Source organism: Arachis hypogaea, chromosome 15 (assembly GCF_003086295.3).
Source record: "Arachis hypogaea cultivar Tifrunner chromosome 15, arahy.Tifrunner.gnm2.J5K5, whole genome shotgun sequence".
Taxonomy (NCBI): domain Eukaryota; kingdom Viridiplantae; phylum Streptophyta; class Magnoliopsida; order Fabales; family Fabaceae; genus Arachis; species Arachis hypogaea.
This window is the reverse complement of record NC_092050.1, coordinates 120,790,265-120,817,839: the sequence shown is the minus strand read 5'-3', so window position 1 is coordinate 120,817,839 and position 27,575 is coordinate 120,790,265. Positions and strand designations below refer to the sequence as shown.

Genomic DNA, 27,575 nt, shown 5'->3' with positions numbered 1-27,575 from the left:
GAAAATTTAAATCTCTCCATCTAAAATATATAAGAATAAATAGGTATTCCAAAGAAACTTAAATGTCTCGCTCTTTAGAAAGTGAAAAACGTTTTTAAATTTTTAAGTAATCGAAAACTTATTTGTCTTCAAGGTAAAAAGTTAAAAACTCATTTGTCTTTTTAAAAAGGCAAACGGGTCATTAACTTTTTATCTCGAAGACAAATACGTCCTTAACTAATTAAAAATACAAAAACGTTCATGACCTTTTAAAAAATGAGAGTACGAGACATTTCGTCCAAAATATATAAAGACAAGTCGATCCTCTTAAAAAACCTAGATGTCGCACGTTTTAGAAAGAAAAATATTTTTTTATTTTTAATTAGTCACGAACTTATTTATCTTTGAGATAAAAAATCAGAACCTATTTATGGTTTACTCAATTTTTAAAAGAGCACTTAAAGTTAAAAACAGAGCATTTAAATTGAGATTAAAAGTTATTATATGCTTAGATAATGTTTGGTGGAGAGACAGAGAAGGAAAGACAGAAACTGACAGATAGAGACTAAGAGACAGAGATTGAAATAAATCTCAGTATTCTATTTAGTACAAAATGAGAAACAGAAATGGAAACTAAAATGAAACTCTAATTTAATTTGCACAAAAGACAAAATTGAAATTAATTAATTGAAATGAAGATATTTTAGGTATAAAATGTTATTAAAGTTTCAGTCTCTATCTCTAAAAATTTTAATTTCCTGTGTCCCTACTTTTTAGAGGTACTGAAATACTAAAATTTTAAAAACAGAGACAAAAATTTTAGTACCAGTACCTCAAAACAAACGCTATCTTAATGAACAATAAAATATACTACAATTAGTACGGGTATAAGTGAAAAAAAAAATAGAATAGAACATTTAGAAACTCAAATAACATATTGGATAAAAGAGGGAGTATGGATGGACAAGCCTCTTAATTTGATACTTCGAACCTGAAATTGAACATAATAAAGCTCATGTAATCTGGATCATCAAGTAACCCTATTGCATGCCACCGCCAATTTTTTATGAAAACCCAACATAACCCTTTACTACAATTTTTTTTTTTCTTACACTACACAGACTCACACACCCCTTAGACACTACTATGGCTTATATTCCACTCTTTTTTTTTTTTGGTCATACAACTCGCACACACATTCACACTCTATTAAGGGTTCATCCACTGTCTCTAGTGAGACTTGAACCCAGATGCGGCACATTTGAGGCATGATGATGGACCACTAAGCTAAAGCCTCAGCTGCTTCCATTCCTTGTTTAAACCCAGGTTTTGAACCCTGGTATAGCATATTGGGATGCCCAACAAATCCTCCATTCTTGCCAAGCCTCAGCGGTCCCTTTACGATAATTTAAAAGCATTAAATTGGACACACAGAGTTAGTGATCTTGAACTACACTGTTACTAAAAGTGCTATCTGTCTATGATGTTACGAAATCCCTAATCTCTCACTTTGAACCGAAAAATAAAAAAAAGAGGACACGACAGAGAACAACCACCAAAATACCAAATTGTAGTAACTAGCCAACAATATACTGCTATTTGATGATAAAAGCATGAACCGGTAAAGCTCTGTTTATACTAGCTACTAGGTTTCAGAACGTTTTATATGGTTCCTCAAACAATCTTTACCTACCTGTGCATAATGCTCCGGAAGCAAATTTAAGATGGATATTATTTACAAATAGAAAAAGTATCTAGATGTTGCAGGCTTGCAGCATGAAACAAGGAATATTAAAATAAAAAATAGAAGAAAAAACAAAGAAAGAAAAATACGTATCAACATGTAGTCAAAATCTCAGCACCAGTCCTTGTTATCAAAATGGTATGCTCAAACTGTGCAGCTGGACACCCATCGGCTGTTACTGTTGTCCAGTTGTCTGGCCATGTAACGGCGTCAGTGCTTCCCAATGTGAGGATAGGCTCTGCAGTTGAAGAATTTGTAGGATTTCATTTCAATACTAAATAAATAACAAGCATGATTAATAGAAAGCACTTGACTTATGTAACAAGTAACCACCTTATCATGTATTCGTGAATAGAAGATATTCACTTCCAATAAACATCAAGAACTATTAGGCATAAACATATGAAAATATTATTAAAACATTTATTTTTGTATTTAATTTAGGATGAATTATGAAATATAGAATAAATAATCTACAATCGGTGCATTTTTCTTAAAGATATCCACTAGTAAGGACCTAGTAAAACATTTTTATTAAGTACAGGACCTAACTATAAAATTTTAAATTGTAAAGACTTAGTTAAAATTTGGTACAATAATAGAGACTAATAGAGTAATTAAACCGAATTAATAATGAATATGACAAATAGTAACTGATTGTTTGCAGATACAATGAGCAGATTAGAATTGAGAAATAATAAGAAAAAGGTCATCACATCCATGTAGGTCTGCTTTCATAATGGAAAATCAAAATATAAATTTTCTTTTGGGATGGGGTGAGGGTGTACAACAAAAACAGGACTGAAAAACTTAGAATGCACAATAGATCGTAAGTTTCACAACTTAATTGGATGGACATGGAGGAAAAGTTTAACCATGAACCATCCATTGTTGTCCGGTTGAACCACAATGTAACATGGGAGGCAGCATAGCATAGAAAATTAGCAGTGAACAACTCTAAATCTAGGTAGAATTTAACAATAGAATTTAACAATTCACTTACCAATTGTAAATGTTTGACCTTCAACCATGCAACCTGCTTTGTTATTGCCTGTCATGATATAAAAGTAAAAGTTATCTGGAAAGAAAATATACTGAATTACTATTCTGAAACTTCTGGAGCTTTCTAGTAGCTACACAACAAAAAGTAAAGGAAAACAAGAAGGGGCAGGGGAAGGCCGCTCAGGTTCTTATGTTGATTTATAGCATCTACATTAAAAAAATAAAATAAAAAGGTTTATTGAAGACAACCAAATGGCCAATTTACCAGCATTTCACCATAATGAACCAACAGTAAGATTTTCTGTTAGTATCTTTCAATAGGATATCAATAATTTATCTACGGAAACTACGAATTCTTATATATCCAAATATCAATACTCTATCTATGGTACACTGGCCTTATAGCTTTAGTTTTCATTGTGTAGTTGAGACATATGGTTTCTCATAAGTCTTTCTCTATGTCTCTGTTCTCCTCTCTTTTTCACTGACTGGTTTCAAATAAATGTGATAGAGACCAGCTAAAGTGGAAGTGCCCATTACGGGTTGCAAGGAAACACATGGTCCCAACTTCTTTGTTTTGTATTTTTTGTACTTTCTGATGGCAGGGGTAAAAACATCCATCTCTATATTTCTGTCGCAGAGACAAAATCCAAACACAATGTAGCACCTTTTTTAATGTGGGCTTAAGCCATGGTCTTAACTCCACACAAATTAGGCTATCACATTGACTCAAGACTTAACTCTCCTAGACTCGATCTCTAATAGTCAACCTATAATTGTAGCAGTCTTTTTCGAAGTTAGGTCCTCTTTTATTTTAATACACGAGACGTTGGTACGGAAAAGTGAACCATAAGGCACACATATGTCATGGTATACCTAAGCATACAAATTTAATCTAACATCCACATGTAGATCACGATAAAATGATGCATATGCAAATGATGACTGTGCTGCTACAACAGTATAAATGTAAAAGTTTGAGATAATAAATAGCAAGTAGCGATCATAACAGAGTCTATGTAAATATACAATATTCATCATCCATGTTCATGTCATCCATATCCATTGTCATCCATCATATACAACAACAACAACAAAGCTTTGTCCCACTAGGTGAGGTCGACTACATGAATCAAACGACGCTATTGAGCTCTATCATGTATCATGTCTACAGAGAGACCGTTTACATGTAGATCTCGTTTGACCACCTCATGGATGGTCTTCTTAAGTTTTCCTCTGCCTTTTACCCCCTTATCCATCTTCCATCTCATCCATCCTCCTGACTGGGTGTTCTGTCAGTCTTCTTCTCACATGTCCAAACCACCTGAGACGCGATTCTACCATCTTTTCCACAATGAGTGCTACTCCAACTCTCTCCCTTATATCTTCGTTCCTTATTTTATCCAATCGCTGAATCACGTATGACCACTCATCCATCTCAACATCTTCATCTCTGTCACACTTAGCTTATGTTCGTGCTCCTTTTGGCCGCCCAACATTCTGTACCATAAAGCTTCTTGTAATCTCATTTCATTGATCACCCTCACATGCGTCAATCACCGCCGCCCCTTACACGATGACAGATTGCATGAACCCATACTCATGACGGCACCGCTTTCCCACTTTCCAAACTCAAATAGCGCACACAGGCATATCTTTGGATGTAGCCCTTTTTCATCATCATGACTACCACACAGACTCATCACAATTTGCAAAACTATTGCAGAGCACCCTTGTCCGATTTCATATTTCATTTGCGGAACTAGTACAGAGCACGCTTATCTGATCTTATCTCATTTCATCAGTTACCCTCACTTGGTGTCGGCATCGCTGTCCCTCTTTCATGACGACGGATTACATCAAAATCAAAAACAAAACTTTCGTGGAACTAATGCAGAGTGTTATTGTCTGTTATGCCAGAAATGAATATTTTTATTTAATATCAAAATCAATTGGGTCAATATCCTTAGACACGTGTTCAAACAAATCCCTAGGCTAGGACATCAATCTCAAATTCTCAATAAGGTCATTAGGGAGTAATTACCCAAATCAGTTTTCAAGGATTTTAAGAGCGGATATTTTAGTCTTCAAGAAAAATTAATACACCGATTAATTCTCAAGGGTTTACTCCAACAGACAAATCAATCCCCGATTTATTTTTCGCCAGAGTAATTACCTAAATCAGTCCCCAAGATTTTAAAAGCAGACATTTTAGTCCCCAAGAAAAATTAATACACAGATTAATCCCTAACGTTTTTCTCTGTCAGACATTACAGTCCCCCGTCAATTTTACTTTTACTATATGTCAACCTTTATTATTATTAACTTAGCTTTGTACATGTGGACCATGACACTAGCATATTAATACTCTTTTCGTTAGAAACAAGTAGGGTGAATAATGATACTCTGAAATCCAAATTAAAACATTTTCTTTTAATATAAACATGTTTTTTAAAATAGGACATCTTTTGATTATATTAAATACAAAAATATTAAATGGTTTCAACCTTAATTTCTTGTAGAATAATCTCTAATAATTTTATTGAATACAACAACAAAACCTTGTCCCACTAGGTGTGGTCGGCTACATGAATCAAACGACGTCATTGAGCTCTGTCGTGTATCATGTTTACTGCGAGACCGTTTACATGTAGATCTCGTTTGACCACCTCATGAATAATCTTCTTAGGACTTCCTCTACCTTTCACCCCTTGTCCATCGTCCATCTCATCCACCCTCCTGACTGAGTGCTTTGTCAGTCTTCTTCTCACATGTCCAAACCACTTAAGACGCGATTCTACCATCTTTTCCACAATGGGTGCTACTCTAACTCTCTTCCTTATATCTTCGTTCCTTATTTTATCCAATCGCGTACAATCGCTCATCCATCTCAACATTTTCATCTCTGCCACACTTAGCTTATGTTCGTGCCCCCTTTGGCCGCCCAACACTCTTTTGCCATAAAGCATAGCCGATCTTATAGCAGTGCGATAGAATTTACTTTTAAGTTTTAAAGGTACTTTTTTATCACGTATAAAACCAGATGCACTTCGCCATTTTATTGAATATTATTATTATTATCGAGTATATATATATATATATATATATATACACACTTTTTATATTATAAATACATACACAAGAATCTAATGAATAAATTTATCATTACTTTTGCCCAAAAAATACAAAAAATTATGGTATAGTATTATTGTGCAATTAAAAATAATAATAAAAATTTTATTTCACTTTTTTTTTACGGAAGACTGTTATGTCTGACGGAGAAAAACGTTGGGGATTAATTTGTGTATTAATTTTTCATGTGGACTAAAATTTCTGCTTTTAAAATTCTTGGGGACTGATCTGGGTAATTACTCTACCAGAAAATGAACTGGGGATGTTTTTGTGTATTAATTTTTCTTAGGGACTAAAATGTCCGCTTTTAAAATCCTTGAAGACTGATTTGGGTAATTACTCGATCACTAGGGCTTGGAGGACTCGCATCATGGCCTTTTTATCTCAAATCGTATGTAGTATTATTCAATGGTCATCAAATTCCTCTCTAGGGTTCAGCACATCTTGGCCAATCATTCATATAAATTCTCAACGATTTTCAATATCCACAATTAAGCCCTATAATTAAAATCATCTGACTAATCCTAAACTATATCAAGGTTCACCCCATAATTATTTGCCTCAAACCAATTCCACAAGGCATTCTGCCAATTAGGTACAATTCCCATCAACTAGGGTATCTAGATCAAACACTCCAACTGAGGCAATTCACACATCAACCCATAACATTTTCCATAAACTTTACCACTGTAAAGGACTGAAGGAGTGCAAGGCTCTAGATCAACAGTTAACCTCTCCAAATACTCAAAACTGCAGTAAGGCAGAAGTTACAACATAGACCTATTTCTCCAAAAATTCACTATATACCTTAGGGAATCCCACAAATTCCCATTTCAAACTAGAGTTCACAATCTTTCTAATGATTTTGTCCCCATAGAAATCAGATCACTGAGCACATTGATACAAATTTTACAAAATACTGCATTATGCAGAAAACCTGAATTCGGAAAACCAACCTCATAGGCAACTTCCAAAAAATTGGATAAATTGCTACATCGATCGGATTCAGCACAAACTTGGTGTACCTCAACTAGGGTCACTAATTTCTCACTTCCAATTGGTTACCCAAAATTCAGATAACTGAGCAATTTGTTGTAGATTTTACAAAACACTGAGTTATGCAGATTTTCTGGTTCAGTAAAACAGCAAGATAGGTTTCTTTCAGAAATTGTACAAATTTCATCACTGATCTGATTGCCCTTAAATTTTGTGGTTATCAACTAGACTCACACCTTTCCATTCTAATTGGTTGCACATAAATCAGACCACGGAGCAATTAGTTATAAACTTTACAATATACTACATAATGCAGAAAATCTATTTCAAGAAACCAGCGCCATAACCAACTTGACAAAATTACATAAAAATGCTACTCTGATCTGATTTGGCTCCAATTTGATGTGCAGCAACTAGTCACATATCTTTCATTTCCAATTGGTTTCAAGTGAATAGAAGCTCTAAAGAAGTTATGCATCTTGGAAGTAGCTGCCCTGTTTTGAAAATCGGCTTTTTAAAATATTGCAAGGGCCATTTTCCAAAAATCATAACTCATTCTCTAAAACCCCAATCCACCTGAAATTTGGTGAAAACAAACTAGGTATATCAAATTTTGATATAAAATTAATCCCATACAAAAATTATTTCTGACGTGAGAGCAGTAATTAAAACAAGTTACTCGTTTATGCAGAAAATTTTGCATAAACCAGATTTCACAAAATCAACAACCTCAACCTAAATTTTATACCAAATTTTGATATAAAATTAATCCCAGACAAAAATGATTTCTGACGTGAGAGCAGTAATTAAAACAAGTTACTCGTTTATGCAGAAAATTTTGCATAAACCAGATTTCACAAAATCAACAACCTCAAACTAAATTTTAATTTAGGCATTTTCAAAAGCTCAATCCAAATTCGTCACACCTATTCTACCAATTGAAACTTGTTCCAAGGGTTAGTTCCCCTTAATTGGCCAGAATTCACTTTTTCACCATTTTTCAGATTCTAATTAGGCAATTGCTTGCTGCACAAGCCTAACCACTAACACTCCATCAATAACCATTTTAAACCTTCAAACAGATTCAAAATCACTAATATAAGGTGGTGAACAGTAATTAGGGTTCAAATATCAACTCTAACACAGTTTTGGCTTTCCACCCTCAAACTTTGTACTAGTAGCTAAAAATTCAGCAAATTCACCAACACAAACAATTATCAAACAACACAATCAACCACCATCATCAAAATCAGCCACATGCAATCAGTTTAATTCATCAAAACTCAGATGCAAACCTCTGTTCAAAGTTCACAACAATAACTAGCTGCATGCATCCTTCTAAAAATCAAGAAAACATGTTTGCCTACCTCATTGGTGAAAATCGATTGTGTGATTGTGTGATTTGGTTGTCATGCAGTGCAGCAGCTCAAGCTCCTCCCTTCCTCTTGAGCTCATCTAGTTTTCAATGAGGGAATGATGGTTGTGGTGGGTGATCACTAAAATCCCAGCTCCTCTTCTCTCTTTCTTGAGTCCTTTAGGAACCTTATTCCAAAATTCTGCTCCTTTGTTGCTTTGAGGTTCCAGCCGTCTGATGATGATGATGGTGAGATTGGATGATCAAGTTTTGCTCCTTAATTTTCTCTCTCTCGAAGTCACGGCCCCATTTCTCTCTAATTCTCCAAGAACTTGATGATTTCTTGAAGAAGATTGGTGCTGTGTAATGTGTTTATGGCCGGTTATGTGGTGTGGGAGTGGGCTGAAATTTCTGCACCTCCTCGGCTATATATATAGAGGGGAGAGGGTTCACAAGTAAGCCCCTCACTGGGAAAGGCTTGACTGATAAGCCTCTTTGAGCTCGGCAAACAAGCCACTTTCCCGCGTCTCACATTTTTGGGTACTCAAGTTCGTCAGGTTAGAGTTTTTTAATTCAAACTCTAACTTTCAAGACATTCCAAGTGAACCCTCCAAGAATCATATAACTACACTCCACACACACATCATAAAATTCCGAAATTACAGTTTTACTCCTAAGGGGCCAAATTGCAATTTACTGAAACTTTGGGGTCAAAATGCAATTATTTTCGTACTAGCCATTATATTTAATTTTAATCGGATAAGTTCTATTCTATTCCTTAATCGTTTCCTCTTTTAGAGGGAAAACGGGTAAATCCATATTTTTAAGAAATAAAATTCTAGACTTTAACACAAATTTTGATCTCCTAAAAATTCGGGATACACACAACCTAAATACTGAGCTGTACAGTTGAGGGTAGAATAGCAGTGAATGCATGTGCTTGGTGGCATACGTATTGGAGAGACTTAGCCTTGCTAATGCTCAGTCCATTTTCCTTTTTCTGCAACTGGTAATCCTTTTTTTCTCATTCCTCCTCAAATGATTGACAGACCACACAAGTTCATCTCGAGTAGGCAGATTAAGATACAACTATTCATATGTCTATCAAACAAATTAGACTTTTTTTAGAGAAATAGTTCATCAAAACTACCGAAGTGACAAGGTAATCAAGCATACACACTATTACGGTAACATGAAACAATTTATACTCCTAATAGATGTGCTTTTATTTTATTTGTTTAGTGTTTTTTGGAGAATATCAATTATGAATGTAATTAACAGATGGTCATTCTAAAAATCCTGATATTTGTATCAAATCAACATTCTATATCACATTATCACATTAACAAACCATTTCATACTTTCTGTTACATACCATATACAATACCAATTTTCTTCAACAATCCAAATAAAACACATCACTTCAAAGTTAAATGCATTCAAAACATAATTGGATTTCACATGATCAATCATTAAAGAAATTAGATATACGTGTAGCCAATTGTTGAAATACTTTTAACCTCAGCTAAATTGGTCTTAGGGAAACAAAGGCAATGCAATGAAATCATAAAATTTAATACATCACTTACGGTGATGTAAAATAATTGGCTCAGAATGGAACACTTTTCCCACACCATGCCCAACAAACCGCTCCACTACACCATAGCCATACTTAGCAGCATGCTCACTGAGGTAACATTTCAAGCGAAGAGATAAGGCTAGAGAATTTATACAAGAGGCCATCAAGTGTAGTTAACATCATCAATTGATACAAATGATAATCGTGCCAAAGCAGAAATAGATGCAGAAACAACTCAGTATAACACACAAAATAAATGTAAAAATTTTGAAATCCAATTCTTGAGAGTTTGAGTGAATTGCTTTAATTTAAAAAACAAAAAAAGGTCAAAAATGAAAACACATCTGCAATGACATGCCATATAAATATACATATGCTTACACCTGACGAAGAATGTTTGTATGACATCAAACTATTTGCTTCACAAAGACCAAATTAAAGTGTTAAAGACCTTATTGAGCTTCCCAAATCATGCTCAAGCAGGTTGCTTGACAATATAGAGACTTGGTCACTTGGAAAACTAGGTTCCATTTCCCTAGCAACTAACCCAAGAGATAGAACCATGCAAACCTCTCAAAACCACTTAATAGGTCTCTTTCACAATATGCCACTGTTTCTAAACAAAATACCACCCTTTTTAAACTATTTACTCAGGTGTCACTGTTTTGCCATATTGGCACCTCTTTTTTTTTTTGCATACTGACTGGGAGGCATCTAAGGAAAAAAAGTGTCTTCCACGTGGAAAACACCAATCAAGAAGCGCCTTCAGTTCCAAAAATGCCAAAGCGTGTAGCACCTTTTGCTAGGAAAACACTGAATCGAAAGGCGATTTCAGGCTGAAAATGCCAAGCGTGAAAGCGCCTCCAGTGATGTGTAAACATGAATAGGTTGTTGATTTATATAACATAAGTAATAATTAATAATCAATAATTAACTAATGTTAATATAAATGTTAACTAATGTTAATTATTATGTTACATAAATTAACAAACTATTACTTTATCCATGCAGCGGAAGTCCTTTATTTGGCATTTTCAGCTTGAACTCGCCTTCTCATTCAGCATTTCCACGCGCTTCCCTGATTGGCATTTTCCACGTGAAAGACGCACTTAGGCACCTCTCAGTGAGCACCCCAAAAAAAATACATGGTGCCACTTTGGCAAAAGATGGCACTTGGATAAATAGTTTGAAAATAATGACATTCTGATAATATGTTTTAGGAACAGTGGCATATTGGAAGGGGGAAAAAACCACTTAATAAGAATGCCTTTTCAATAAAAGTAAGCTTTTTCTTGACAACCATGAACAGGAAAAGTTAAGGAAAGGCTACAAAGCCATAATAGAAGGCACCGGAACTAAAATTAGGACCAAATATCTGGCTTTATTCTTTATTTACAAAATGGGCTTTCAAGCAATCACTTGGCCTTCACGGTTTGAAGACCAACAACTCATCATTAATATTATGTTAATATCAAGAAGTTGAAAAGCCATGATTAATCTTAAATCTTAGCAAACATCGTTTCAAGTGAAATTCATGATTTAATGCTTCTAGTGAAATATTTACTTGTATATTTATTTTTCTCCTTTACGAAGCAAGCTCTAGAAAACTGTACCTGATTCTCTTGCCAATTTTTCTAAAAGGAGCACCATCCTTGCAAACAGCTATTCCCTTCTCCAAGCACTCTTGAGTTACCTGCAAACATTATGTAAAATGATTTGCTCAATAACTAATCTAAATTATTTCTTAACTAGCATTGCTAATGAGGTATTAAATTTGTCCATGTTACAAAGAATGGAAATATATAAAAGATTAACAATATAACAGTATAGATCATAATGACACCAAAAAAAAAAAAAATTTCCCCACTGGTAGAGAACTATTTACCACAACAAGATTTTTCATTTCATCACTGACTTCCCCGCAGAAAAATGTCTTTGACGTGTCCCCATGATATCCCTGAAACATACAATTAGCAAAGAATACAATTACTTGATAATTAACAATAAAAAAGAGGAATTGGAGGGAAAGCAGAAGATCAACTATGCAAGCAGAAGGGCTAATGAGGAAAATTTGTATATATTGTTATGGTGAGTTATGGAATTAGTGTGAAAGTAGGATCGTAATATAAAAAAGGAACAAAATGATCCCACGACCTTTTCAGGGCTTTAAGTCTCTCCCTATCACATTCCACTACAAATCTAACTACCGTATCATGCTGCTTATTCCCCCTCAATATTGATGCAGTATATTCTGACACACTGTCCTATACTACCCTGGCCCTTTCTATTCCTTACTTGGACCCCCTTCATTCCCCTCTTTATTTGTTCTTTTATGTACTCTACTAATAGGTGGTGCAACATGTGAGGTCCTACCAGATTATGTATACACTTTACTTTCGGATTACTAATTACTTAATCCCAACCCTAAGCACTTTCTTGAACATACATATAATTATAATTCTTAAAACAGCAAGAATGACAATTAAGAATGTAGTTCAAGATGATTTCCATTTTCTGGATATAGGGGCATACACAGAAAGGCAATTAAAAAAGTGATCTGTTCACTAAATAAATTTTCACCAGGAAATTAGAAGCATACATTCAGGTATACTGTCACATCAATATTAATAATGTCACCATTCTGCAGAAAAGAGATAAATGTCATCAGCTTATGAGTGATATGCATACCAAGGATAAAGTGAAAAAGTAAATTGATAATTATGTATATAGAGAGGCTTGTGAAACCTGTAACTGCCTAGAATCAGGTATTCCATGGCACATGCACTCATTAACTGATGTGCACACACTTTTTGGAAATCCACCATAGCCAAGGGGTGAGGGATAAGCACCAGCATCAATTATCATCTGATGCACTGCTTTATCAATTTCATTAGTTGTAACAGACGGCTGACAATATAAACAAAAATAACATCAGATACAGAAAGGAAAGCTGTGTACACTACTTTACATAGAGGCATCAGACAGAATGGAAAAAACATATCAAACAAAAATAACATAACTTGCCACTTGAATAATTAAATTAAAATCCAAACGAGGTCATGAGCAAACTTCAAATGTTATTGGTGCTTACTACTTAGTTCTAAACCCTACACCCTAAACATTACAATAGAAATCTTAAACTTATCTAATTCAATAAATACATAAGAATACATGTAGATATTGTGTGTTTGTGTGTGTGTGTGTGTGTGTGTGTGTGTGTGTATTCCCGAGAGTGCTAAATTAAGAACCAATGAACTAATAGTTAAAAAAATTGTTTTTTTTTATTATTTTAATAAAAGAAGAATTTCATTAAGAAGATGGGAAGGATAATACAAATTGGGGGATAAGGGATCCCCTATACAAAAGTAAAAGCAAAAAACAAGATTTACCTATAAAACATAGCTTTCCAATCTCTCAACATGTCCAAGAGGGAAGGTCCCTTATAAAGATTATGAGCTTTACACAAACTAGATGCTAGGCATCTAATTGTAATAATCTCTATCTTGCAAGAGAAGGCTAACATAGAATAAATAAATGGCTTGTAAAGTACGCAATAAATCTTACCCTAACCAATGTTCCTGCATAGTTTAAGACCCTTGCTGCAAGCTCACATGAAGCCCTCATGTTAGCTATACCTTCAGAATCATGAATTTGATATTCACTTGAAATTTCTGGTAGTATTTCTGAAGCTGCATAAGGAGGCCTTGGTATGTGATCAGGAACAGGGAGACGTGGTGATACTCTCCCACGCCTCAACGGTGGACTCCTTTTAGACTTTGTTAGAACTTGACGTTCACGTTCTCTTCATATGACCAGAGAAAAGGTAAGAATCTTCACAAAAGCTGCATCAGCTTTCATGCGCACATACACATTCACCATTACTTGGATAATAGAAAATAAATGGGCAATGAATTATTTTCTGAATACAGAACTTCAGTATTTCTTGGCAAAGAAGATATTAAAGGAGGAAAGGAAAATTGGATGCCTACAAAATTTAAAGAAGGCACCTTAATATTCCAAGATCTAAACAATAGGAAACCTAAAAAATGTTATACAGAACAGGGGAAAATAGAGAAAAGATGAATGAAATTAATATCATTGAAATTCTATTACACAAGCAACAGGTCAAGCATTCAACAGTGAAAACATGCATACAAGTACATCACTAAAGCCTCAGAACATAAGATACATGTATACTGAGCAGTTTTCTATGCTAAGGTTGCTAACAAACTGTCTTACATATATTAAGAATTCCCAGTGTACAAGAGAAAATTGTTATAAGAATCAATATCAACAATTAACTTCCAATCTAAACCAGTCAAATGTTTCCATAATGTTCGATCAATCAAAATAAGCAGTAGAAGGGACATTGTCGAATGTTTTTCCTAGAATAATATTTAGAGGATCATGCATGCATTTATTTCTTTCAAGGGCTAAATTGTCAAATCAATAATCTTTCGGAGCTAAATTGATAGCTTCCATTAAACAAAGTTCTTTTTAATACTTTTTATCTAAATGGAAATCTTTCATACATTATTACACAATGAAAAGTACAAGTTCAATCCACTGTAACACAAACAATAGCACAATAAGTGTACCTTCTGATTTTCATGGCCTCCTCCAACCCAGCCAACTTCCGAGCAAAAACCACAAAGTGCTTTCTTGAAAGTGATTGATTTCCTGTCGTAACAACACAGGAAGTGTAGATTAATTCATATTATTTGTCAACAATTCAAAAACTAATGATATATTAAATACGCAAAATAACAGAAAATTGGGCAAACCGTGAAGGGTAGTAGAGCGTGGGAGAGTGAGTGGGGAGCCAGTAAAAAGGGAGGAAGTTGAAGAGGAAGGTGATACTTCGCCATGGAAGGAAGATGAGAGTTTGAGAAATGAAGTGTGAGTTAGCGAAGCAGTGAGCACCATTCTACCTCTTGGTCTGTGTCTGCACAGAGTGAAGATAACGGAACAAGAGGGGGTTTGATATTTTTGAATGAAAAAAATCCGAGCAGAGAACAATTTTTTTTTTTTTTTTGGTTGTGAAGCAGAATAGAATTTATATATGCGCTAGGAGTGTATGGGCTGGGTCCTGCCTTGGCCCAAATTAAGCCACAATAGGCTGAATTAAGACAATCAACTGTCTGACCAAAAACAAAGACAATCGAATCGATTATCCAACCATGCAGTTAGAGTCTTAGAGATTCAAATATCTCAAACGATTGTATCGAATATAATAAAATATATATTTATTAAAAAATAATTTTTGCATATTATATTAATTTAAATTAGTTGATTGTTAAAAATTAAAATAATTTAATAGATTTTTTTTACGGTTCGTCTACAATTAATTTTTATCCTAAATAATGACTATTCTGGTGGCTGATTCTTAGAACTATTTTTTCTTTTTTGATGTCGAACTGTTTAAACATACCTTACATTGACAACCACTTTTATCATAAGTATTCATATTTTGATGACACCTTTGAATTTACTCAAAATCAAGATAGGTCTTCGAACTAAGTTGTTAAATTTTTCAATTCAAAGTACTCAACACTTCTTTTAAACATTGTATGTCTATATATTTTATAGATCTTTCTGTAAACTAATCTAATAGTAATAATAATCTCTAGTTTTAAAAAGGGTTGAGGAAAGAAAATTTAAAAGGAAAAGTCTAGGGCCAGCAATTTTATTGCATTTTGGCCAGCATGTAACCAGCAGAGAAAGGTGAGCCATTGGATGAAATCTCACACCAATCTCACACCATCAAATCATCATTGATGGCTAGTTGATGGCTACCAATCACAAATGTTGCTGGCCCCTAGCATTGCTTAATTTAAAATTCTCAAATTGGTGGAATGTTGAGTCTTACCTGAAAAAGTTAGTTAAATAAATACATACATATATATAGTTTTACTTATATTGGTGAATCTATTTTTAATATATAAAAGTATATACATAAGTTTATCCACATTATTTTTAAGACATGTTTCTCCTTCTACTAATGCCATATTAGCAACATCACTTGACAAAATTTTAGAATCAACCATACAATTTTTACCAAATCACCTATTATTTCTAAATTAGCAAAAAAAAAAAAATAAACTATACAAAAAAATAACTCATTAAATGTAACAAACTATATAATAAGTTTATAACCCTCAATAATTAATTTCTATAAATAACTCATTAAATATAATAAATATCTATATTACAAAGTTCATAATAATATTATTAATTATAATAAATTTTATGTTACAAATATTCAAATTTCATATTATTTGACCTACTTATATAAGTCTCTTATCACTATTCCTTCAAATAACATCAAATTTAGCAAAAAAAATTTATTTCCGAACTACATGACATCTCAAACTTACTTAATGAAGTATAATTCTTTAGACAATATTACCAAACAAACAGACAATTGGTTTATCAAAGTTTACATGGTTTGTCTATGAAAAACATTAACAACCACAAACGAAGAGGAGCCTCTTTGATTAGAAATGGTTATATTAGATGAAAATGAGACAACTACATTTGTGGCACATGTAATCAAACACCACAATATCCAACAATAAGGTAACCCTATATACTTTTTATAATCTCACCTATTAAATTATTAGTTACTAACCCAATACTTATTTCAGATCAAAGTGCTACAACAATTTTTGTACTATTTGATGGCGAAGAAAAGAAAGTGTTGGGCACAACTGCTTCAAATCTAATGACACTCCAGAAAAATAATGACATTGAAATATCATCCCAATTGAAAAATTTGTGCAACTTTACACTTATATTTGAACGTAAATGATTTTAATCTCAAAAAAGATTGTCAACAATACACTGTTACTAAGACATTTGTTCCAACCAAAAACACCGAACCTCAACACCCATTACAACAAATAAAATAGGTAATACTCTAGAAAAAATTCACTTATTTAAGACATCATTTTTATTTCTAATTTAAATTATTCATTGATTATAGGAACCAACTTCGCCAACACTAATATCATCAAACGAAGATCACATACCCATTAAGAAATTAAAGAGAAAGAAAATCATACAAATTCAAGACACATCTTCGAAAGAAGAACATACATGCAAAGATGGAACAAATAACATAATAGAAAGTGCATACAACTCAACAATTCATAAAGAATATGCCTTCACAAGAATCTACGACAGAAAGAAGAAAGTAAGAACTCTAACAACAACCAATAAAGAAAAAGGAGAACGAACACTACATAAGAAGACTAAGTCCATCAACAAAAGTAAATGCAAAAATCAAACTACCAAATAAAAATATTACTTTGTACAATTTTAACATCCAAATCTTTTGTACTACAAATTATTTTAAATAAAACACCTTTTAAATTTAACTTTAGTTTACACATATTTAATTTAATTCTATAAAACATAGCAATTTCTAATAAAATTTGAGAAAATAATATTTAAAGTTTTTAGATTAGCAAAAAACAGATCTGACTAGCTTAATAGATCTAAAAAGGCTTGATGAAATAATATCGAACGCTCTCATTAGGTTGGTTGTGATCCAATCTAAGCCAAAACTTAACTTGTGAAGGTTTCAAAAAAGAATATTAATTATACACTCATTTTATTTTATTGTGGAACTTTCAAGTTACTTTTGAGAACTAGATTTAAGTATTTTAGATCAAGCTAGTATATATCACTTATGTATATCTTTTCAACTCTTATATTAAGTTTGGAAGTGAGTTTTAGTTTTACTTATGATGCCTCAGAAACGTTTTTAAAAGCTTTCTAAAGTTGATCTAGATCTCAAAAAGTGTGCTTTAATATATATAGATGAGTTCTATTAAATTTCGTCTAAAACAACATGTAATTATCTTTTATGATATAGTACATTTTAATTAGATGTTTAGTTTTAATTTGAGTTAATTCAACTCAATAAGAATTAATATCTTAATTAAAGTATGGTCATTTTGTAATTAAATATTTTTATAAGATGGATAATTATATAATTTTTGTAAATATTAAAAAATAAATTTATATTTTTTATCAAATCAGTTTTAATTTGATTCGTTCTACCATTCCATTGAAGAACATCTCCCCTGTTGAGTGAAGAACATTTTCTCCCTTCCATTGTTCTTTCATACTCAAATTCGTTCCTACTAAGCTTCACCGTCGTCGTCGTCATCGCCGTCGGGAGAAGAAGCGTCTGCTGCCCTTTCGCTCGGAACATATTTCTTCCTTTGATCATCCCTTAACATATTTCTATCGCGGCTCTCCCTGCAACCTCCTTACTTCTGCAATTAGGTTTTTGTTCTATCATTTTTTTTTGCTTTATGTCCTTTAATTTTATTCTGAATTGAGTTAATTGAAATTGAAATAGGTAATTGGAACAAGAGTAGCTCTAATTTTGATTAGAAACACCTTGGATATTGTTGTGTTATTTTTCTGAACCTTTCATCTTGTTATAGTTGCTGATGTTGTGTTGTTATTGGTGCTGTGTTTTGTTTTTTTAATTTATCTTCTTGCAGTGCTCCTGTTTACTGGTGTTCTTCTGTTATTTGTAATGCCCCGTTCACTTTCACTTTCATATGGAAGAGGATGGTTACTGCTTTAGCTTTGGTGTATAATCTTCTAAAAATATTTACTTAATCTGAATTATTTTTATTTTAATTAAGTGTACCGCTAACTTTCCAAAGTAATTTTAACTTTGCTCATTTCCTTCAAAAGAAGTGAAATAGAAGTTATGAAGTAGAAAAGGCCTTAACAATTTGTATGATATTAATTATGTATATCTATTGAATGATTATGAAACAAATAAAAATGGGTAGTAGCCATCTAGAAATAAAAAGAAGTTGAATGCTTTTTCTTGTGTATGTCCTCATGATTTCTGAACATTAGATTAAAATGCATCCAACTCAGTGTCGTCTTCCTTTATACGTCTCATTTGAATCAATTTCTAATATTTATCATTTATCTTGTTTCTATAAACATAATGTGCGTGACTTTGTTCTGGTCAGGTGCAAGTATTACTACCACATGTTTTTATTGTTACATACACTTCCTTCATTTTAACTTTGGTGAGAATCTCATTTCTACTTTGTACAAACCATGACAAATGAAATTCTGAAATGATAAAAATCATAATAAATTTCTAGCATGGTCCAGTCTGAGATCAAGGAGAAAGACAACTAAAGAAATACCAAACTTAAAATTTGAAATTAGATGAAAAATATCTAAAATAAAATTCAAAAATCAAGAAAAAGATAAATAAGATAAATATCAAAAATTAAGAAAGATAAACAAGATAGGATTCAAAATTAAAAGAAAAATTAATTAAACCAAAAAGAAAATTACTAAAGAAACACTAAAATTAAAAATTGAAATTAAATAAAAAAAGATAACAAAGATTTGAAAATAAAAGAAAAAGATAGATAAGATAGAAATCGAAAATTCAAAAAAAAAACTAATAAGATAAAAAGAAACACCAAATTTAAAATTTGAAATCAAATAAAAACAAGATAGCCAAAATAAAAGAAAAAAAATTTCGAATTTAAGGGAAAGATAAATAATATAACAATCGAAAATTAAGAAAAATAAATAAGAAAGAATTCGAAAATCAAAAGAAAGATAATTAAACAAAAACTAAAAAATACCTAATCTAAGCAACAAGACAACCTGTAGTTATCAATCACGAACAATTTCCGGCAATAGCGCTAAAAATTTGGTGCGCGAAATTAGAACTCGCACAGCTGAACTGGCAAGTGCACCATGGTTGCATGCACAATGACTCAAGAGGAAAAAATTCGTTCCGAAGGTCCAAAGATATGGTTTCTTCCACCTAGGGTCTCAGTAAGTCATATGAAGTCAATATTTACTGTATACTGTAATACAACAAACAATTTTAATCGCAATTTTTTTTATTGGTAAACTTTTTAGGAACAAGCACTTTCGTTTTGCTACACACCAACAGCTATGGTAATGGACCATTAAGCATATTTGTCTAATGTTAGCAGGTTGTCAAAGGTAGCTAATGTATTAGTTTTTAATTTGAAACCTACCCATTTATTATTAATACATGATATATGCAATGATTTTATATTTTTGATGATGATGATAGCGGTTGAATATAAGAAGTAAATGTTGATTGCCTGTGGGATTGATATGTGTGGTTAAAAGGATATGGATTAATGATTAGTACCTGTGGGATATTAGTTTATGAACCAAGAAACTTTATGAATGGTTCAATAATGCTTAATTGATTAGCTTTGTGAAATTAGTCGAAATTGATAAACCGGTAACACATACAGTTCCTGAAATAAGTAACTGGGGAGATATATATGCTACTGAAATGGTATGTTAGTAAGTGTTCTAGATTGGTATTATTTTATAAATGATCATCTAATTTATTTACTTTGTTGTATTTATAGACTTATAATATATGATATTCGATACACATATGATCTAACTTTATTGCATTTGAATGATGACTCTCCTATTATTATTTGTAAATATAGTTCCTAATAATTTTGAAAAGTTACCAAAGTAAACCTTGCTGCTATCTCCAAGAATCTTATTTGTAAATATATACCCTCCATTGATTCCCAAGATCCTTGATCATTATGATCTTTGGGTTTGGAGCATTTATTTGACGCACACTGTTTAATGAATGTGATTCCTATAGCACAAGAAATTCTATGGTTTTACTTCTTTGTTAGCTGTGCTTGCCAATAATTGAATTACACGTTGTCGTTGCTTGTAAATTCATTGTATCAAATGATTGAATGAGAGTAAATTGTGGAATCTGAGGCCTATTTTTTTGTCCACTTTCATTTTAGTTTTGATTAAGTTTTCTTTTGACTTTGGACAATTTCATTATACGATTACCCAATTTACATAACAATACATTTTAATCTGGGTAGAACTCTAACACATAAATTGATTGCTACCAAATTTATCTTGTTGGATAATTTTGTCAAGTCTGTGTTAATTTTAATATGTTTGGCATCAAATTTTGAGTTATATAACTTCTTTACATGGATAGCAAGATGACTGATAGATGTAATATTGAAGCAGCAGACATGTTAGCTACTGTTACTTTAAACAAGACTTTAGTATTAATTTTACTTTTAAAAAAATATGATTTGAAAATTGGATTTTCAAAAATTGATTTTAAAACTGGATTTTAGTTTAAAACACTGGTTTTGAGGTTAAAAATATGGTTTGAAAATTATTTTTCTAAAAGTTGGTTTTAAAATTGGACTTTTAGTTTAAAAATTCTGGTTTTGAGGTTAAAAGATTTGGTTTAAAAATTGGATTTCTAAAAACTGGTTTTAAAAGTGGATTTTTAGTTAAAAAAATCTGGTTTCGAGGTTAAAAATCTGATTTTAAAACTGGATTTACAAAAATCCGGATTCAAAACCGGTTTGTATGTAAAACCGGATTTAAATATTAAAATTGGTAGAAAATCGGTTTATATTTTTCCATAACGGTTTAAAGTTGGTTTCCCTTTTTAATTTGGTTCTAATTTGGTTTTATAAACTACAAAACTGGTTCTAAAGTGGATGCAGAGTGGATTTTTAAAAATCCAACCCATTCCCACCCCTTTGTTGTGTAGCCAAACATCGGTCAAGGAGAAACTGTACTTAAATTGCATATTTGCACAAAAAACTAATGTAGGATCTGCACTATGAGGCTTCTATGAAGAAAGCTGGATCTGGGTATCATTGGAAGCTTGGAATCGAGGATGGTGTGAAGCCTTAGGTGTACAATAAAGAGCATGGGAAGCTATTTTCTAACTAGTTCAATGCGTCAATGGGCTGCAAACTTTCATTTGCAACACATTGTATATTACAGAATTGGGTTTTGACTTCAATGTACTAGAAGGACATTGTCCTACTAGTCTTTTGAGGGACTATTCTCCTTGTTCCCTCCGTTTCAATTTTACTTTCATGATCACCAGAATTTTTATTGATAATTGTCTTTTTTAACTATCTCAGTACCTCTAACACTCGTATTCAAGTTTTTTCAAGTGTTATTCTCCCAGAAAAAAAGATGCCTCTTAAATGCAAGGATCTTCTCTCTTTCTGTACCGTGGAGGAATGGAGATTGGGTGTATACTTAATGAACTTCTATCTTCCCCCATATTTATATCAACAAGTATTGATGTTCTTGTGTTTAAAATCTTGGCATTTATAGTTGCTTATAACATGTATTTGTACAGTGAATAATAGTAAAATCTTATACTTGTTCATCCTACATTTTCCTTACTTTCATAAGAACATTTAGTTACGTTTCAATGTTTTTTGTTTCGATTATAGGTCCATGCTATTGAGAGAACCCCATCCGTCAGTGAGTTGAATGAAATTCTTTGTTGGGCAGGTATTTGTGCTACGTAATACTGACATTAATATTAGTTGTAAAGCTATCCTATTCCAACAAAGGCAGCCTTTTCAAACCATTTGCTAAAACTATATGCAGGAACTTGTTCTATTTTTTTTGTTTTCATTTTTATTGGGGATGGGGTTAATAAAAGAAAGATGCGATGAAGTCGATAAGAGTGGTTGTGATGCCTATATGCTTAGTTTATTATTATTATTATTATTATTATTATTATTATTATTATTATTATTATTATTATTATTATTATTATTTAACTGAACATCCTTCTAGGTACTAAGTTAATTGAACATGAGACATTTTTTATGTATTTCAAATTTTATAAGGCAATTAGTTCTTTGTTTATTTATTAAATAGAAGTATACTTAGAAGAATTTCTTAGGAGGACTAATAATTTCTTTTTTCAAATCTGCAAACGTTTAGGGCTACCAGTAGATATTGCCTCCGTTTACTAGCTTATTAATCTTATTCTTGAAAAGTCCGTAAGTATTTGTCACAATATTGCAAGAGTCAACAATACAAGACTCAAGATATGAAACTCTATTAGGTAATTAGTTCACCATTTTCACTATACAAACTGCTATACCTAATTTACTTAAATTAGTGAGAAATTGAGACAAATTTATCTGAATTAACCAGTGCAATCATTGACCTTTAATACATTTTCTGTTACGGGGTGATTTAGTTTTCATATTTACACGTTTTCAACATCGATTTGTAAGGCATAATTAAGGATACCATCTATGTCAAGCAGGTAATGATTTGCTTTAGTTTTATTTTTCAGAATGTGATAGCAACTAAATAATTTCCATTATAAGTAGAAGGGAACATCAGAACTCAAGAAATGATCCAAACAGTAGCAATGATACATGAGCCAAGCCCTGGGTTTTGTTATCATGTTGTGTTTTTATTATATTTGCTTTGAGCAATACTCATGATAACAGAAGATGTTGTACCCTTATTTTATTTTTGCATTTTTTGTTCTTTCTTGTGACTTTTTAATAATTGCAGTTTTAAAACATATAGTTGAAAACCTTTTTCTGATGTTGTTGTTGGATCAGTGGCTGTTGATTCAGGATTCCCTCCTCTCCAGCAAAAGAAATAGCCTATATCAGGTTCAGAGAAGGGTACAAAGCAAAGTAATCCCAGTAATCAGATCGCAAAACGAGTTAATACAGCTACTGATCATCAGTTATCTCAAAAATCTCAAGATATATCATTAACTCAAGGACCTGTTGATAGTAATGGTAATAATAGCAACAGAGATAGTGATCCATTTTTAAAGATAGGTAGCAATGTGGTGCCTGTACACATGAACGGTGGTGAGAGGAGCCAATCATTTTCTTATGCAAAGAATGTGATGGTGTATGTTGGCTTTGAGAATGAGTACCCCCGCGCGTCATCGTTTCTTGTTAAATGCAAACCATCTAACCGAACTTGGATCTTTATATTCTTTCTCCGAAGAATCTCGCAGATCTTCTTCTATGGATCCTACTGGCAGAAATCAGGCTTATCATGCTAAAGTCAGCAAGAATGCTTCCCGGGGCAAAGTGCATCGATGCTTAAATGAAATTCATGGTGCTTTCATAAATAAGGAAAGAGATGTGACCAAATTAAGTTAAATGATTGCTAACAGTGATTTGACTTCAGATGGACTAATATATACTTCCATTCCACCAAATGAACACAATTTGGCATATGTGGTTGAGTTGGCAAAGACCCTGAATCATGCAAAAGAATTTGGGAAGGATCTTCAAGCTATTAATATGGATGGTGATGATCTTGCATTCTCGATGTTGAACCGCAACTTGCCTATCTACATGATATGTCCGCACTGCAGGAATTATAGGCATAAGAAAGATACACCAAAGGTTAAGTTTGCCAGTGGTATCTCACAGCTTAAGAGAATATTCATGGTATGTTTGATACTCATTTAAGCATTTTTAAGTTTCACTTAGCATCATTGATTTTTGTTCCCCCCTTTTAATTTAATGCATAATAATACTTAAACATCAATACTGGTTCCAATAAATTTCTCTCCATGCTGAGCCTCTTTTTTGGTGTAATTCTTATTTTACAAATCAGGATCCTGATCTATATTATTGCTGTAGGTTACACCTCCATTACCTGTGATCCTAGCAACATGCCCTAACATACAATTCGAGGTTATGTCTTTTTCGTTTCAGTATGCATGTCTTGAAATCATTAATGTAACTATATAATATTTTGCATATTTTAGACGTAGGCTTTTGGTAGATAAGAGTGAAATATGACGAGAAATGAGTTTAGTGACTGGTGGTAACAACTTTCTGTTGTGTAGTTATAGGTCCCAATGGCCTTGATATATGTAGTATTTTTCATTGTCTCATTTTTGCAATTGGTAGGAACAATTCCACCAAACATTATTCAGTTAAGCAGAAGATCAGAAAACTTTTAGAGTTACTTATTTCTTTTTAGTATACTATCCCTGAATGGTTGCATTAGTGAAGTTAGATTAATAAGGTGATGGTGTTTGATTAAATCTAGTTGTGCATTGTCATTACCTCTTTGCCCAGCATTTTTTATTGGACTTCTATTATTATGTTGTGATCGTTGTACATTCTGCTAAATTCGATATTATTCTCCTTGTAGACATCATGCCTACCTATGTCAGTTCCAGATCGTGAATGAAAATTGCAGTTTAGCCTTGGATGTCAAGTGATCCTACCACCAGAGAGTTTCTTTACCCTTAAATTAGCATTCGTATATGGTGTGTAGCTTGATAATGGAAACAAGCATCCTCTTAACTCCTTTGAAATACAACCAGAAATGACTGCCTGGATTACCAAGGGTACAGTACTGTAGATCTTGTCCAAGGGGATCAAAGATGAGAGTAATCAAACACAGTAAAAGCTTGTTAAAATCTTTGGGTGGCATTGCTAGAGTGAAAAAGGAACGATGTCCATAGCTTCTCCAAAACTCAGGTGAAGTTCAACTCCCATTTTATCTAGCAGAAAAATTTATGGGCAAAGTATACCAAGTTAGGCATCAAATGTTAAGCCATTAATGCAGTTCTTGCATTGATAAAATTAATTGCTGTTTCAAATAAAATTATTGTCTTTGACTTTTCCAGGATACTATTTATATTCTAGTGCGCCTTGAATTAATATTTCATGTATATTTTACAATATACTTGCTACATGATATGCATACCAAGTTATGATGGAGATGTCCTTGCAGGACAAGAGACTTTGTGGATGATGAGTGTGGTCCAGGTGGATGAAACTTCTTAGCTGCACTCGGAAACATAGTATGTCCATCATTATTCAGGCTCTCATGTAGGTGCTGCAAATTGGACCTACAGAATGCTTATATCCCTGTGGGTGGCTTTCTAGCTTGTTCATCCATTCTTATATAATCTTATGTAGATTAATGCAAATGAAGTGCAAATATTGCTGTCTCCACAAAATAAAGTACTAAATCATTAGGGGTGTCTATATAAGCATCAATAAGCAGGGAATCAGAACAATCCATTGAATGGTACTTATTTTATGCAGTCTTATCATTTATATATATTTAATTTCTCAATTTATTTATTATAATAGTAATTTACCCTTCATTCTCTTGATTCTTGAACCTTCTTACTAACTATTGTCCCAAATTTCAAGAGTAAATAGGAGGCTTCAGCCTATCAAAGACCTCATTAATGCCAATTTTAATCCTGCTACGTGTTTACGTCCATGTGGATGCCACTAAACATTCCTTGTAATGAACTTCATCTGCTACAAACTGATTATAGAGCTGAAGGTTAATTGCAGGGGATACCCTCAAATTTTTACTTGATGCAACGGTTGATGGCATCATCAACAAAGATCTTGTACTTCAAGTCTTCAATATGAAGCATTGCAACTAATGATCATAGACCTCGATCCTTGTTCATTTCATTTAATAAAGTTGGAGAATGGAGATCAACAATAAAATACAGGATCTCGATCCTTGTTCTCATTTTAAGCATAACTATGATGTAACGATTCAGGACCGTTTGAAATAATCTCAAGTTCATCGTTCGGGAAGTATACATTTTTGAAATTTCTAGCCATCTACTAAGGGCTAATTAACTAGATTGTTGTTCATCTACTGAGGGCTAATTAGTTAGTTGTGTTATCTTTTTTATTCAATGTTCATTAGAACTTCAACTCATGTAATGCTTTTGAGAAAATTTTTCTTTGGTCAAAGAATATTTTGTTATATGCTTTAATTAATAAGAAGATCGAAAGTTATAAAAGGAAGAATCGATACATATTCTTTGAGGATATTTGGACTCTGGCGTCAAGATTATTGGAAATAAGAAACTCCTATTCTAGTTCAGTTGGTGAAATAATTTCGTGGGAATTTAACTCTCTTTTTCATTTTTAAAATATTGTATAAGTCTTGATGATTGATTTTTATTGTATATCCTACTTACTAGGATAAATCTGCTTCTTGTCCAGGGAACTGACTTGGGAAGTTCCCCAATATGTTGAGACTCGAGATCTGCTGATTTGCTTGAGAAGTTTGTCCAAGAAAGCTAGTATAATAATTTATACCTATTTTACGAATAAATTACTGGTTTAGTACCTAAGATTTGGACTATGTAATAATTTTTTCAGTAACATTTTAAACATCATATTTTTATTCTAAATGTCATATTTTGTCCTATTTTAATAAACGAAAAAAGTGATAATATCTTAAAAAAAAAGAAATTTTTGAAAATAAAATTAATTTTAAGTAGAGGACTAAAATAGGATGGACTAAAATATTTGGGACTAAAAAAAATAACATTTCAGGTATTAAAGACAAAATTAAGACTCAAGTCAACTATTAGAGACCAAAATAGTACTTTACTCGTTATTTAAACTGATACTATAAGTCTCTAACTCATTATTGAAAAGATAAACTTATGTAGATGCATTAACTAATAATACATGATTTCCAATATGATCACATGTTGATATCCTTGAAAAATAACAAATTTTGCAGCGTAGAAGCAGAGTTTGGATCGAGGAGTGAAAGTAAGTGTGAAGATGCATAGCAGTCTTGTGAGAAAACACGAGGGCTAGTGCAGTTACTGAATAAACCTTTTGTCTCACTATGTATAGCAAGTCAGATTGAAGAAAAGATGCAGCATTAATACCTAACCAAACAGATCCTGAAACAGAAGGGAAAGGGTAAGTAAGAATTAACATTACTACTAGAATTTTGACATATATACATAGATTACTCTCTACAATGAAATACCTCATTAATTTCAATGTCAAACTTGGCGTTATCAATCCCAACTTAAATTAATTAGTTGTGGATACTAAATAGCTTAGAAGTATGAACACTCGGTCTTTAAAACTAGTGCATCCATGATCAATCACAACTCGTGCTCAATACTAGTG

The 27,575-nt window shown here is 32.6% G+C and overlaps 2 protein-coding genes across 7 annotated transcripts; one reads left to right on the top strand and one right to left on the bottom strand.

Annotated features, from left to right (window-relative positions):
* Nucleotides 1-538: 538 nt before the first annotated feature.
* On the bottom strand, nucleotides 539-14,815 carry LOC112750537 (methionine aminopeptidase 1B, chloroplastic). Of its 3 annotated transcripts, XM_025799305.3 has the most exons (11): nucleotides 14,571-14,805; nucleotides 14,385-14,466; nucleotides 13,351-13,588; nucleotides 12,532-12,693; nucleotides 12,386-12,427; nucleotides 11,672-11,743; nucleotides 11,400-11,479; nucleotides 9,797-9,894; nucleotides 2,727-2,774; nucleotides 1,813-1,961; nucleotides 539-970 (listed from the first exon to the last, which is right to left on the bottom strand). In XM_025799305.3, the coding sequence occupies exons 1-10, from the start codon at nucleotides 14,710-14,712 to the stop codon at nucleotides 1,816-1,818; spliced, it is 1,110 nt and encodes a 369-aa protein (XP_025655090.1). In that variant the 5' UTR covers nucleotides 14,713-14,805; the 3' UTR covers nucleotides 539-970; nucleotides 1,813-1,815. The 3 variants fall into 3 exon arrangements, 2 of the variants coding, with proteins under 2 accessions (XP_025655090.1, XP_025655089.1); XR_011872194.1 differs by lacking the exon at nucleotides 539-970 and having other exon boundaries at nucleotides 1,548-1,961; nucleotides 8,221-9,894; XM_025799304.3 differs by lacking the exon at nucleotides 539-970 and having other exon boundaries at nucleotides 1,548-1,961; nucleotides 14,571-14,815.
* Nucleotides 14,816-17,846: 3,031 nt separating this feature from the next.
* Nucleotides 17,847-26,382, top strand: LOC112747120 (uncharacterized). Of its 4 annotated transcripts, none has more exons than XM_072216693.1 (7): nucleotides 17,847-18,081; nucleotides 22,095-22,155; nucleotides 23,235-24,089; nucleotides 24,285-24,338; nucleotides 24,805-25,136; nucleotides 25,393-25,692; nucleotides 25,971-26,382. In XM_072216693.1, exons 3-5 carry the CDS (start codon nucleotides 23,796-23,798, stop codon nucleotides 24,841-24,843), a joined length of 387 nt encoding a protein of 128 aa, XP_072072794.1. In that variant the 5' UTR covers nucleotides 17,847-18,081; nucleotides 22,095-22,155; nucleotides 23,235-23,795; the 3' UTR covers nucleotides 24,844-25,136; nucleotides 25,393-25,692; nucleotides 25,971-26,382. The 4 variants fall into 4 exon arrangements, with proteins under 4 accessions (XP_072072794.1, XP_072072793.1, XP_025650925.1 ...); XM_072216692.1 differs by having other exon boundaries at nucleotides 25,960-26,382; XM_025795140.3 differs by lacking the exon at nucleotides 25,971-26,382 and having other exon boundaries at nucleotides 25,393-25,771.
* The last annotated feature ends 1,193 nt before the right edge of the window (nucleotides 26,383-27,575 follow it).